The sequence below is a fragment of the Coturnix japonica genome, chromosome 1 (assembly GCF_001577835.2).
Source record: "Coturnix japonica isolate 7356 chromosome 1, Coturnix japonica 2.1, whole genome shotgun sequence".
In the NCBI taxonomy this organism is placed as follows: Eukaryota; Metazoa; Chordata; class Aves; order Galliformes; family Phasianidae; genus Coturnix; species Coturnix japonica.
In genome coordinates, this window is record NC_029516.1 from 152,566,741 (window position 1) to 152,581,259 (window position 14,519).

The 14,519-nt window shown below is 41.1% G+C and overlaps 1 protein-coding gene across 1 annotated transcript in view; it reads left to right on the forward strand.

Annotated features, from left to right (window-relative positions):
• The window catches only part of FOXO1 (forkhead box O1), a 58,209-nt gene extending 48,593 nt beyond the window's left edge, over positions 1 to 9,616 (forward strand). The window contains exons 2-3 of the mRNA XM_015851898.1: positions 3,726 to 5,082; positions 5,453 to 9,616. Of these exons, the coding sequence (XP_015707384.1) occupies positions 3,726 to 5,069 (1,344 nt within the window). The 3' untranslated portion in view covers positions 5,070 to 5,082; positions 5,453 to 9,616. The remainder of the gene's footprint in view (positions 1 to 3,725; positions 5,083 to 5,452) is intronic.
• Positions 9,617 to 14,519: the final 4,903 nt, after the last annotated feature.

Here is a 14,519-nt window from a genome sequence, read left to right on the forward strand (position 1 = left end):
GTAATGTAAGAGTGCTGCAATTGGGTGGCAAAGATAGCTGTTTCATTAGCAGCTGAAGCCTGTTACACTGCAGTCAGCTGTGTGGTTCTGATGGTGAACTTTGTGGAGTGAGGAGCCCTGCTGAGTGAGAAATATGGTTTAAGGCTGTTTTATGAACAAGTGGGGAAGTTGGGAAGGAGTCCCAGCGGGGGACCCATGTAGGCTTTTACAACATTTGCGTCTTGCAGCTCTCAGAATACTCTCAGTTCCACGGTCTGATCCTGGAGAAGGCTGCAATGAGCCTGGACTGTTGGAGAGGTCTGCAGTAAGGTTGTACGGGAGCTCTACTTTCCTCTCCCATACCTGCTCCAAAGAATGGGATGGAAGAAAGATGGCCAGTGTACCTGTATGGCCTCTCTTCAACTACAGGCTTACACTGTTGTTAAGTTCAATAAAGCAACAATGTTTTCAGGTGTTTTTCTTTAGTAAAACACTAAAACTATTCACTAGGAAAAGAAATATAATTAAGTAACTCTACTTCAATGGTAAGACTTCTTTTTTTTTAGTAGTTATTCGGATTAACCTTCAGTTGCGTGTTTAAAGAGTATTTGATGGTCTTAAATACAGTATTAAAGATCAGCAGGCATCCAGGAATTAAATGTCTCACACTTATTGTTAGTAAATGTAAATCAGTTTGAATTTATTTGTTGTTTTAAAGAAGAGCGAGCTGGGTGTTCTTGTTGCAATGTGGTTCAGTTTCAAGAAATGTCAGAAAAGTAGATGAATAATGTAAGTGTGTAGATTCAAATGAATCATTTTCTTGGCTTCATTAGTTTTATTAGCTGGTAGTTGCTCATTACGTAGCATTCAGCAAATATTGGTATTGCATATTTTGGCCCTTCATCAGCAAGGACCACCAATATGTATATCCATAGCACCTGGTCTTTTTGCTCAAGTATGGCTGAAATGTGAAGTACATGCTGAAGTTTGACCAAATCAGAGCAGGCTCCCTGAGCTCCATCGCAAACATGCAGACTCAGTCCCAGGAAACACCCCACAGGTGGCAGCAGTCTGGATGGAGTTGCAATGTGGGCTTGATAAAATTCCAATGTAGATGCTTTCAGGCTGACCTGGCACTCATTGCTGTGCTTGGGAGTTCAGCTGGAGATTCAGCCAATTGCTTTGTGTATCCTTCAGGTGGGCTTTGGGAGGCTTTGCTTCAATGTCCTGCCAAAAGTCACCATTCGAAGCATCTTACAGCACACTGAGGTGGCGGGGCTGTGGCTCGCGGTGCCACTCCTATGGCTGCCAAGTTCCACTGCTGAAACTATACTTTTTTATCAGGTCATGTTTGTGTCTGGCAAAGATCTGTAGACACAACATCATTAACAGCAGTGCATATTTTCACAAGATTTACCTCTTCAACACTTTTTCCAAGTTAGTAAATCATAGCTTCTTTAATGTCCTGCTGGCTGAGTGAAAAACAGGAATTTATGTAACAAGCTCTGGGCCGCAAACCTTTTCCTGTTAGGAAAATTTTTTTTTTCATTGTTGGCAGTGTTAGGAGACAGCTCTGTTACTCAAAGAGTGACCTCAGATGTCCTCAGTGCAATAATACCAGATTATAATATTTTTGATGACTAAGGAATAGCAGTAATTTCTTAAATATTTAACGCTTCTCTTGCAGAGCAAGAGCACGGGCAGAAGGTTTTCACTGCCTGATGTTTTACATGCCTTATATGCTTATTTTCATAGTAAACACTCAGCCTAAGCCAACTGGGTATGTTTACAAAATACAGTAAAAAAAAAAAAAATGAACTGGCGCAGGAGGTTTTTTAATCAACAGACGTGCAGAACAACTTTCTTGCGACATTGCTAACTCTGGAATTGTGTCAGCCTTTAATTCCGCTTTGGCCCTACAGTGAAAACAAAGGGCTGGCGGGGCCAGCTCCCAGCACTCCTTGGCCCTTTCAACCACAGCCACGGGCAGGTCCAGAGGCAGATCTTTGGGCTTACCCTCCTGACGGCGATGCTAGCACTGCATTACTATGATGTCAGGTCATGGGGAAGGCAGATGCTTGCCTTGAGCCCCACAAGGCACTGAGCACCACAGGCTTAAAGCTATACAGAGGGGAACTCCAGGTGATGATATTTTTATGGGGCTGCATGTGGTGAAAATAATATTTCAAGGCTCTGTCACTGGATAGGAGATGAGATTTTGATTGCAAAGTTACTGCAGTGAAGAGATATAGCCCTGTTGTAATTAAGTAATATCAGAAAAATTGGCTTCCTTTCAAAATTGAATAAGGACATGCTGATTTTTTTGCTGGTGTTGATCTAACTGGGATAATTTGTTAAATATGGTTCTCTGGAGTGGAAGGAGAGGTTGGAAAGGCTTCTGAAGTTAGTCAGACGTTATGACTTGCTGTTGGGCTGGCTGAACCACGAGCTACCAAGATGATGTCTTCTGCTGTCCGGGAGCACTTAGTGACCCACCTGGTGTGAGGCTCTGCTCCTGTAAGGACATCTTCAGGTGCTGCAGTCTTTAAGGTGCTAACAGTGTTGTCCAGGACTGCTTGCTGCCTTCATCTGCTGAAGTTCTCATTAGCCCCAAGTAACCATTCCTGCTGGGCTCTGCAGGTGGCCAGGCCTGCTTTGGTTGATTGGCCTTCCACAATCCACACTGTGCCATGGCTGTGGCAGAAAATTTGAGCCTTTGATCTCTGATTTCAGGCAGGCCCCACGAGAGGACTTTTTTCACCCTGACATGGCTCCTTATGACTGCTGGTGATTTTCTTCTATCAGCTGGATATATTGGAAATGAGGCAAGACGTGCATATTGGCTTTGAGAAACTAGATGAGTGTGGGAGGACATTTAGGATAGCAGAGGTGAAGGAAGATCAACTTGGTATTACGAAGGATAGTCACTTGTTAAGAAGTCAAACTGTAGGATTAGATTCTTCTTATCTATTTATTTATTTATTTATTTATTTATTTTTTCTGATGAAGCATAGCTGGTGACTGAGGAGATAATGAAAAGCTTCAGTATCCCCTGGTTGGTCTTGGCACAAGATGTCTTGTGCTCTCAGGTATTGCATGAGTCAATGCTGCATATTAACATGTTGATATGGAAAGAGAAAGATGGTTTTAAGACTAAATGCAAGGTTGTGCTATTTGCATTCTTTTCTCCCTTGTGATTTCTTAAGCATTTAGTTATGTTTATATAGAAAAACTTAATCCTTGATTATTTATTTATTTATTTATTTATTTATTTATTTATTTTCATTTGATGTGAGTCATTTAAACTTCACCAATGATCAATGACAGTATACACGTGCTGGCATGTTTAGGGTTTAGAGAAATGCGTGATGATATCCCATTACAAGGACCATAAAGCAGGATCTAATATTTCTGAACTTTGCATAAAAGAAATCCCAAAAAGCTGTCAGGTTCAACTCATTAGAGTGAAGCTGATAATGAGATCTTCAGTGGGCTTTTTGGTCTTCTGATATATTTTGCCTCCTAAATCTTTAACATGCTGAGCCACTCTTTTTATGTAGCTGAATGTTATGCTGGGAACCACAGGTATGAATATAGCATTTGGAAACTAAGCTGTATGTAAGGATTCTGATTTTTATTCATTTTTTTCCTGAAAAGACTTTTGCAAATGTAGCATCAGAAGAAGTCTCTCTTTCAGTGCCATCAGAAATTCATTCTGTGTTCTTACACCTTATTTTGTTTTTCAGAATTCAATCCGTCACAACTTGTCCCTGCACAGCAAATTCATCAGAGTGCAGAATGAGGGCACAGGGAAGAGTTCCTGGTGGATGCTCAATCCTGAAGGAGGAAAGAGTGGCAAGTCTCCTAGGAGGCGAGCAGCATCCATGGATAACAACAGCAAGTTTGCAAAAAGCAGAGGCAGAGCAGCCAAGAAAAAAGCATCTCTTCAATCTGGCCAGGAGGGAAATGGTGACAGCCCTGGATCTCAGTTCTCGAAGTGGCCTGCAAGCCCCAGCTCTCACAGTAATGATGACTTTGATAACTGGAGTACATTTCGGCCTAGAACTAGCTCTAACGCTAGTACAATTAGTGGAAGACTTTCTCCTATTTTACCAGAGCAAGATGATCTTGGAGATGGGGATGTGCACTCCATGGTATACCCATCATCAGCCACCAAAATGACTTCTACTCTTCCCAGCCTTTCAGAGATGAGTAGTTCAGAGAACATGGAAAATCTTTTGGATAACCTTAATCTTTTGTCACCTAATACGTCAATGACTGTATCAACCCAGTCATCATCTGCTACTCTGATGCAGCAAACACCAGGTTACTCATTTGCATCTTCGACCACAAGCATATGTTCACCAAATCCAGACTACAGGAAATTTACATATGCTCAAGCTAGCATGAACTCTTTGCCCCAAATTCCTATGCAGACTCTTCAAGACAGTAAATCAAGCTATGGATCGATGAGCCAATTTAACTGTCCTGCAGGACTTCTGAAGGAGTTACTGACTTCTGATTCTCCCCCGCACAATGATATCTTGGCATCAGTAGACACTGGTGTTTCCCAGGCTGGTGGCAGGGCGCTGGGCCAAGGTGTACTGATGGTCACAAATTCAGTGATGCCAACTTATGGCAATCAGCCACCTCACAACAAAATGATGAACCCTAATGCCCGCCCTCACCAAGGACATAACCAGCCAACACCTGCAGTTAATGGCCGTGCCTTGTCACACACAGTGAACCCCATGTCACATACTTCAGGTCTAAATCGCTTGTCAACAGTGAAGACTTCGTTACAAGTGCCTATGAGTCACCAGATGCAGATGAATGCTATGAACCCGTATGCCCCTGTTAACAGTTGCAACGGCTATGGAAGGGTGGGAATAGTTTCCCTCCACCAGGAGAAGCTTCCCAGTGACTTAGATGACATGTTAATTGAACGGTTGGACTGTGACATGGAGTCGATTATTCGTAATGACCTTATGGATGGAGAAACATTAGATTTTAACTTTGACAGTGTATTGCCTAACCAAAGTTTTCAGCACAGCGTAAAGACAACCACACACAGTTGGGTGTCAGGCTAGGATGTAGTAGGAGGTAAGCTGTGATTTTATAATAAATCTGAAAAACAGCTTAAGGGGAAGAGAGATGTCAAATGCTTAAAAACTGGGTGATCGCCTTTGTTGGCATGTGAAGTGCCTCTGCTCCAGTCAGTGAGTTTCCCAGTCCTTTAGTTTATAAATCAGGTTTGCACTGAGACCGCCATGTACCGCCTTCTCCTACTTCATTTGGAGCGCTAATATTTTGCCATTAATATTTTAAACAAAAAACTTTCTGGTAACTAATAATTAATGAAAACATTTTCCCTGTTTAATTTATCTTAAAGCTAGCTTGAATGTATTTTAATAGACTTCATCTTTTGGTGTGAATGTTAATTTGTTGTTATTGTTGTTGTTTTTTTTCCTAGGCTACGGTTAAATTCTCCAGACTTGTCTGTCAGCAGGAACTGAGAAAAGCAGTACAAAGATGTCCTTCACCTTCCTTTTTAATTTTCTTGACAAAGCTGTGCGCATACACTAGCTTTTTTGGGGGTCTTCTTTTTTTTTTTTTTTTTTTTTTCCCTTTTTTTTCTTCCTTTCGTCAGAGTTGGCAGCAGACTGATTATTTTCCTGTACAGGATGTTTGCCCTAGGTTTGCAGGTTATGTGCTGCTGTAGATAAGAACTGTGCCATTGGAAATTTCATTACTCTGAAGTGCCAAATTCACTACACCGTATAATCGCAGCAAAGACTCTTACTTACATCATGTTGTGCTTTCGGTTTTGTACAGTATGATCTGTAGAAGAATTGTTTTTTAAGACTATCTGTTTTGGTCCAAGAAAAGTTTATAAACTTTTGTAAGAATACTGTGATGATCTCATGCCCTACGTAAGTTTAACCTTCACTGATGTTACCTGTGTTCTGATGATTTGAAATAACTGTGGACTTGCCTTGCAGCAGTACGAACTGCTTCATTCTACTTAAAATTGTCACACATTTCATATGGGAACAGAGTAGCCGGTTAATATGACCCTACTAAAACCTCTCACTATTCGAAGCCAACAGTAGGTTAAATGCCATTTGATAAGTTACCTGTATTCATGTAAATTTATGCAAGAATATATCTGGATTTCATTGTCAGACTAATGACTTTGTTGTTGGACTTAAGATAATTTTTGGAATACTTTCCAAGCTATTTTTCTTATAATTAAAATCTACTTTTGTTACATAGGCAACTGAAAAAATAATTCTGAGATCTGGCAGCATTCATAACCTCTTCATTTTGTACAGTATTTTAACTGGATTAAGTACTTGTTTTTATAAATTTCCGTAGCACTTGGGAGTGCTAATAAAGGAAAAGCTTAATAAGTATATTGAATACAAAACATTTCTGTCCCTTTTTTGTTGTGTGATGTATAAAAATAGACTTTATGTTTAGGAAATATTTAATCAGTTTTATATATGCATTTTTAGAAACGTCATCTGCTTCTGCTATCATTTTAACTCTGACTACCACAAAGTGTTAAGTATTCATTGTTAGATGCTTGTACAATGCTTCTTCACACTTATATTTATTTCGTGGAGGTCTCATAATGTTTGTACACCTGAGAGCAGGACCATTTGGAGAAAAAATCATGATTTTGATAAAATTAAGGACAAATTTGGTCTTCTTCTTACTTGGCACTGGTTTTAGAGTCTGCCCATGTTTCTGTCAGCGTGCAGTATAACTGAGGTGGCAAAAGCGCTACAGTTTAATGGCAGGCTAAAACCTGTGTGACAGGGGAAAAAAAATTACTTTTTTTTTAGTAAGAAAGAAAAAGTAAGTGGGAAAGTTATACAAACACAAGAACCTTGGGGTAAGGGTGAGTATTAGTGATAGAGGCATTGTTCCTGTGAAAACACTTGGTCTTGTTTGAGAGGCACATCGACAGCTTCCTGAGGATTTTTAGGGTTGGGTCATCAGTAAGAGATTTCTAATCATATTTTGCAATTAACAAGGCAGTTTTCATGGGTGTGTGGAGCCTGGGCCTCACCTGTCTTTCCATTGGTCTACACACCATTTGTGTTACAGAAATCTTTGTAGCTGATGGGACAAACAGTTTTTGTGCAAGCAGAAGAAAGAGGGAAAAACATATTTTCACTGATTATTGTTTTGTCTATGATGCTCACAACTGGCAAATGTTCTAATTGAAATTCTGCTTCCCAGTAATGATGCTGTATGGTGGAGAAAGAAATGGGATGTGCCAAGAAAACAAAATTCAGTAACAAGCTGTATATTTAATGATCCTGTCAGGACTTTCCTAAGACTCTGCAATGCATCCACTGATGTGCTAGCATTTAACACCCTGTTGGGCTTAAATCACTACTAACTGCAGCTGCTTTTTAGATATCTAATTACAGTTGTCAGCAGTTCCAGGGGTTGATATTAAGCTGTCCTGTGATACGGGATGTCCCCCAGTGTGACAGTGGTCTTTGAACTGTTGAGCAATGAATGTTTGTGATGCCAGAGCCTCAGCGAAGCAGCCTGCTTTTACAGCCAAAAACTTCAACTAGCATCATCATCATCAACTTCACACTCTCTGAGTCTTTATGGTAAATCCTGGCAATGGGCTCACACGTGAGTTTCTGAGGATCTGTCTTTCCACTGCGTGCGCAAAAACATTTGTTCCCAAATGTGGATTGATAGCACAGTCCAAGCTAGGCACAAAATCCACCTCTGAGTGCAAAGAAAGCATTACTTGACTGTAAACTCCATGGGGTTGCAGCTAAACATGCTACATTTAACAATATACCTCCTGTTTAATATTTACTGCGTCTGTACAAATTCCTAGATACAGGTATTTTCTTCCTTTCCTTTTATATCTCTGAATGTCATGAATGTAGCTGTCCCTGAGTTACAGCCCTCTGTAGGAAGCCCCTTTTAATTACTAAGACAAAACAGTTGTAGATAATCAGAGGTTTCGGGTCATGCGGTCAAATTTACTTTCTTTTGCATGGTGCCATTCAAATATTTTATGACTGTAATTGTGGAATACTGTGAAGTCTGATGAAGGGCGTGTTGTCTGCCTTGAGAGCAAACATTATGTGACCTCTGGTTATAAATCCTTCTTCAGTAAAAAGTACAGAGTTTCTGGAGTAACTTAGTTTGTCGGAATTGTTGTAAATGATTGGTTTGTGAATTGTGCGGATGATCTTACCTATGCAGCCTTGTTTTTGACTTTTCTCTGGTTTGTACTGTTATTAAAAGTTTATTGTATTATAGAGCTGTTCAGATATTTTAAATATAAAGATGTATTGTTTCCATAATATAGCTATACGATATATGTTTAGGTAGTAGATGCATTAATTGGAAAGCTCTGCTTTGATAAACCAACCATTTGCCTACACTTATAAGCAAAAGTCACATTGCTTATTATTGGCTTAAGTCAACAGAGCGTCCCTAAGAAGAGAAGGTAAAATTGGACCAATTATAAAACAGTATAAAATTTGCACTTGTTAAACCACTGGATGTATGTTAGTACTTTTTTTTTATTTTTTTACTGATTTGAAATTCCTATTTTCATGATGAAATTGCTAGGATCCTTAATTTATGACTGATTTTAAATAAGGTATTCTCATTATTATTATTATTATTATTATTATTATTATTTTGGTAATCATAACGTAAGATGCAGCATGGTTTATGCAAACAGAAAGCAAAATACTTGGCATTAAAACTGGCCTCCTTTTCGAGGGTGTTCCACAAACCAGCAATATCTGGAGAGATTGGCATGTACAAAACGCTAGCTCTACTCGCGAGTGGCGTGACAGCTCTTCAACGCTTCACTGCTCTGACTTAGTCACACTGCATTACTAAAATTCATACGTGGATATTTTCAGAAAAGTGCCTGATGTACTTTTACAGACACATGAGAACAATCCCTGGCAGTTTGTTGTATAAAGCCATAAATGTATATAAATTATGTTCAAAAGGTTTTGTGTCCTTTCTTGTATACGGAGAATGGGATTTGTACCAGGATTCTACTTGTGATTTAGTAATCCTTCTGCTCAGACGTTGTAATCACTTTCCGTACCGCGTAATCTTTTTAATGATGATGATCCCATTCAGACAATCTCGACGGCATTAGCAATTTCATATGGAAAAATACCTCATGGTATACCCAGTCTTGTCTGACAAGATGATACCATATTAGCAAGCAAACACTAACTGCAGAATAGTTAGACAAAATTTCCATTGCTTGGTGTAAAGGAATTTGTCTCAGAATTGCTCCTGGAATTGGAAGTGTGGCAGGTACAGGAACCTACTAGGGCTGTGTTACAAGTGTTTTATCTCATAGTGTGCTAAACAAAACTTGTTTGCAAGTCTTTGAGACTAAACGCAAGAAGAATCCATGCCTGTCTCTTAGAGCTTGTGAGAGATTTTGTGCAGAGGCACTTTGTTACTAGAAGCTGAGTTGTGCAGCACAGACCTGGTTGCCAGTGCTTCGGCAAGCATAGTTCAGAGAAAATGGCAAACAAGTCCTGAAATCCTTTTGGAATGGGTATTTGTAAGTATAAGCTCTTAATAAAATTGCTATGATATGAGATGGTAATTAGTGTATCAGAATGTTATGTAAAGCATTGTTAAAGAAGAAAAAAACTGGGGATACGAGCATCCATCAAACTGCAGGAAAAAATTACTCTTTTAGTCCAAATTACCTTACATCCTTATGCAAATAAAGTGGGAGGGAGCCGGCTCTGGAGTCCCATTTTTCTCTTTTCTCTGCCCCTTCCATTAAAGCAAGACACTTCCAAAAGGCCTCTTGGCCCATCTCCTTTCATTTTTGTCTCTGTCTTCCCCTTCCTTCCCAAAGTTCCTGCTTTCCCTAGAAGTAAGAGTTTCTTTGCCGAAAGTTTATACCATGTAGGCCAGCCTGCACGCTGCTTAACGCTGTGGGAGCGCTGACGTGAGTGGAGAGTGCAGGAATATCCAATTTTTAATTAATTTATTTTTTTTGTTGTTTTTAAATTTAGATTGTGTTTCAAAACAGAGCTGGAAGAAAGGAGGAGAGGCTGCCAAAACAGGCAGCCAACAACACCCACGCCACCATAGTCTTGTGAGGCCCAGATCCTGGCTTGCCTGCAGGTGGGGAGGGAGAGGGCTCTGTGGAGAGCTGCTTCCAATGAATTGCTGGCAAAAAATGCCAGTTTGATCTTAAAGTGAGCAGAGGTAGGCCTAAGGAGGGTGAAAGAGCACCAGAGTGCCACTGCAAATAAAACCAGATGACCTGAAGATATTTTAAAACGAATTTTCCCTTGTACTTTACAATGTTATTTTAGCTTTCCATCTTCATATTTTGTGTACGGCAGGGGAAAGGCATGGAGTGGAAGGTGTTTTCACTGGCGTTTCCAAAAGCCTCACTTCAGGAATGAGAAGACAGTTAAGATCCAAAGATACACTGTCTGAGTGTTTGCAAAGCCGCTGTTGGAAAGGATGTGCATCCAATTGGTACATGAGTAGTTACTGCTGTCGGGAGAGATAGTCAAAGCTTGTCTCTTGGGAAGGGACTGGCTAGCAATTTGTGCCAAGCTGGCAACAAGGGATTTGAATCTGCTGATCAAGCATACAAACCTCAAAGCATCCTTGTGCTCTGAGTCAGTTCTTCATCAATGTAATAAACATGTTTTTGTGCAGAAACATTGACCTTTCTGTCATGTCAATTGATAATCCAATTAAAAGTACAAATAGCCTTAGATGTTGCAGCTGGCTGTTGTGCAGCTGGTGTGCAAAGAAGGGTTTTATGAAGACCCTGAGAAGGAGAAACTTGCACGGAGCAGTGCCTGTGGTCATGACCACGACTGGAATTGCATGCAAATCCCTGTTCGTTACCTGCTTATGTTTTGCCCGGGGCAACGTTCTGGCATATGCCAAAATGATAGTTAAAATGAGGAGGCAGGAACAGCGCCCCATCTTATTTTATGTTTTTCTACTTGCTGTTGGACCCCGAGGCATTCAGAAATTTTTGCATGTGTTTTATTCTTGCAAGTAAACTTCTTGCGGGAGTGTTTATCACTGTGATGGTGGGAAAACGGATGAGGGCTTTGAGTACATCAAGAGGAGTTCTGCAGGAAACAACTTCTGATGGGTACAGGGCTATGGAGTGAAGAAAGAGGCAAAGAGCTGGTTCGTAAATTGGAGCCTCAACATTTTACCTCCTTATGTAAAACTACTTTTGCCATCCATCAACACAGAGGTCTTTCCAAACAGTTGTAGTTCCTTCTCAGTGCCCTAGAGTGACATTACCTGCAACTGCACAGAGCATGCACAACAGCTTTGCTGCATTTCCAGGGAAATGTGGAGTTTGGCATTGATTTGTAAATTGCCTATGAAATATTCAGTCCCTTCAGTTTTGTTGAAGCCAGGGCATTGTATCTCAGCGTGACCATGAGAGAAGTGCATGTATGTGAACTGCACAGGAGGGGGGGGAATAAGAATTTTGGCAGGTATTCTAAGCACTTTCCTGGCTGATGGAGCAGGGTAAGGGAGTGTTTCAGAGGGCAGAGGATTGCTCTAGGGTGAAGGGCTCAGCTTAGCAGGAAAAGAGCTTCCTTTTGGTTGGAGTTTGAAGTTGTGTTCAGTAGCAGCCACAGTCTGCACAATCTCCTGGGTCGATTTGTTGCTTGGGTGTTTCTCACCAATTGAAAACAAAAGAAGTTCTGTGAAACCAAGTGCTGGAGTCTCATTTCAGGAGTCTAAATAAGTTACCACTTCCTGCTCCTCCCTTTCTTCCCCCTTTACTCCATCAAGTTAGAACAGCTGACAGAAGTGTTTCTTTCTTTCTTTTCTTTTATATTTTTCTTTTTTCTTTTTCCCTCCTGCCCCTTCTCAGAGCAGTTGGGCTTCATAAGGCCTTGTGTCCCTTCAACCCCAACCGTGATGGCTGATCTGCAATAAAGATATTCTCTGCCTCCTCCTTCAGCCCCCTCAACAGATCAGATTAATAGCCAAATGAACCCCCAAGCCAAAGTCAGTTCATTCCATGGCTGACTCCAGGAGCCTTTTGAGGTGGAACATCTCCTCTGTCTATACTTCTTTTGCTAAAGGGTTCCTAAATTGGCAACAGGTAGTGAGGGTAGTGCTGGGGAAGGATCTGGTATTGGGGTTGGGTGGCCACTTCACTATGGTCCTCTCCCACACTACTTCAGTGTTCAGACCTTGCACTGGGCCTTGGTGAGCATGCAGGGCTCCCACTGGATTACTTCCTGAGCAGGGTTTCTGCAGCCACGATGTTTTGTTCAGCCACAGGTAGGCTGCTCATGTAGATCCATGTGTCTGGAAATAGTGTAAAGCAAGTGTGACCCTCCTGACTATGAATTTCTTGAGTGGTTGTCTTCATCACGCTAGTCCCGGTGTGGTAGGTACAGCAAGCTGAGTGCCTGCTGGTGACCAAGCACAATGACATGTGAATGGGGCTTATGTTCACTGCAAAAATAATACTGAGTGATGATATTGAATATAATAATATTAAATATGTTGGACTCTAGTATAGCTGCGGTGAATGTCATTCCTTAGATAGGAATGACAGCCAGATAAACAGAATCATAGAATGGCATAGGTTGGGTGGGACTTTAAAGATCATCCAGTTCCAAAACCCCTGCAATGGTCAGGGCTGCCAACCAGGTTGTAAATTAATAAAAATGAGGATTCTTGCCCTAGCATAATCAGAGGAGCTGGGTTTGACTTCCTCTCAGAGTTACTTCACAGAGCACGTGACAGTCAGCAACGTTTTGAAGTGATGGTGCGAAGAGCAGCCATGTCTCATCTGGAGGGAGCTTTGCTTCACAAATGTGGCTGTCGGCAAGCATGAAGACAAGGGTGGTCTGTGTAACCTGAATAGTTTTCCCGTGGGTTTGGAAATTTTCCTCAGTCAAGTTCCTGTGATAAATGGGATGTAATGGAGGTCCTCTCAGTGCCTACAACTGCTTTGCAGAGTTGGCCATCTGAGTACAAATAATACTTGGCTTTTACACAATGGGGAAACTATAGCTGCCTTCCCTCAAGGACCTGAAGGAGCTGTGCTGTTCAACGAGTTTGAAAAGTGATCAGCTGGCATGTTTGATGACCTCAATTACTGAGTACACCACTATCCAGGACGGTGAAATGTGAGGCTGTGCCAAGAATTGTAGGAGGATATTCTATGACTAGGTGAGAACAGCAGATATGATTGAGTGTCAGTAAATGTAAAATAATGCTCAAGGGAAAAGGAGAAAGGGAGCCTGATACATTAAGATGCTTAATGAACACTGAATGAGCTGCTACTACTATGAGAAAAACCTTGGTGTCATTGGAAGGATTTCTTGAAAGTCTTGGCTCATTGTTAAGCTGTGGACAAAAAGAAACAGTAGAAATGAGCAGGGGAAAGCATTGAAAACCTGTGCTGTGCTACTCCACATGTAAATTGCACCTGCATCATAAATACTGCATGCTGTTTGACTTTCAAAGAGCATACTGTGGGGCTACTCAGAAGCGGAGACTAAATAGAAAAAAAGATGAGTGAAGGCGGGTATAGGTGCATGAGATGGCAGAGATGTGTACAATTATGGAGGTTATGGAGATGAAAATAATTCGTCAGTATTTCTCAGGACAGGGGTACCCAATGAAATGATCGGGCAACTGGTTTGGAATAAAGGGAAGTACTTTTTCACCCAGTACATAATTATGTTTTGTAACTCATTGCCATGGGATGTTGCAGAGGCCAAAAGTTTAAATGGATTCAGAAAAGGATTATATGAATTAATAGAACCTAGGTCCATCAGTGGCTATTAAACACAATGCTCCGGATACGGCCTCTAGCTCAGGAAGTCTCTAAATGACCAGTTGCTGGAAGCATGTATCACGGAAAGGATTACTCAGTCCATGGATGGCTGCTGTGCTCCTTTCGCCTACACATCCACTGTTGGCTACTATCAGGGACAGGGTATTGGTGTATGTGGACCTCTGATCTGACCTGGCAAGGCTGTCTTCACCTTTTTAATTGTGGAGGGAATAGCTACAGCCAGAAACAGCTACCCAACATCTTTCTGTAAGGGGGTTTCAAGCATCCACAAAGACTTTCTCAGGTATCTGGCAGTGGACATGGACTGCCTCTCTCTCTGTTGGAAGACTTATCTGATACCTTTCAGGGCAAGGCATCAACTGAGAGTATGTTCTCACTCTTACAAGCTGTGATGTAACAAATGCAAATTACCTGAATAGATTTATAAGACTTTAGGGGAGGAAAAAAGCACAAGGAAGAGAGAGGATCAGGAATAAAACAAAAATTGCATTCTTTGCATTCAGCTCTATAGAGGTTACTCTCAGGACAAGGGTAATAGAATCATTAAGAATGGATAATGCCACTGAGATCAGCTAGTTCAATCATCAACCTATCCCCACCGTGCCCACTAATCAATGGATAAAATGGATAAAATGGATAAAATGGTATGTTGCACGTCTCAGCCTCTCTCCCACGCTGA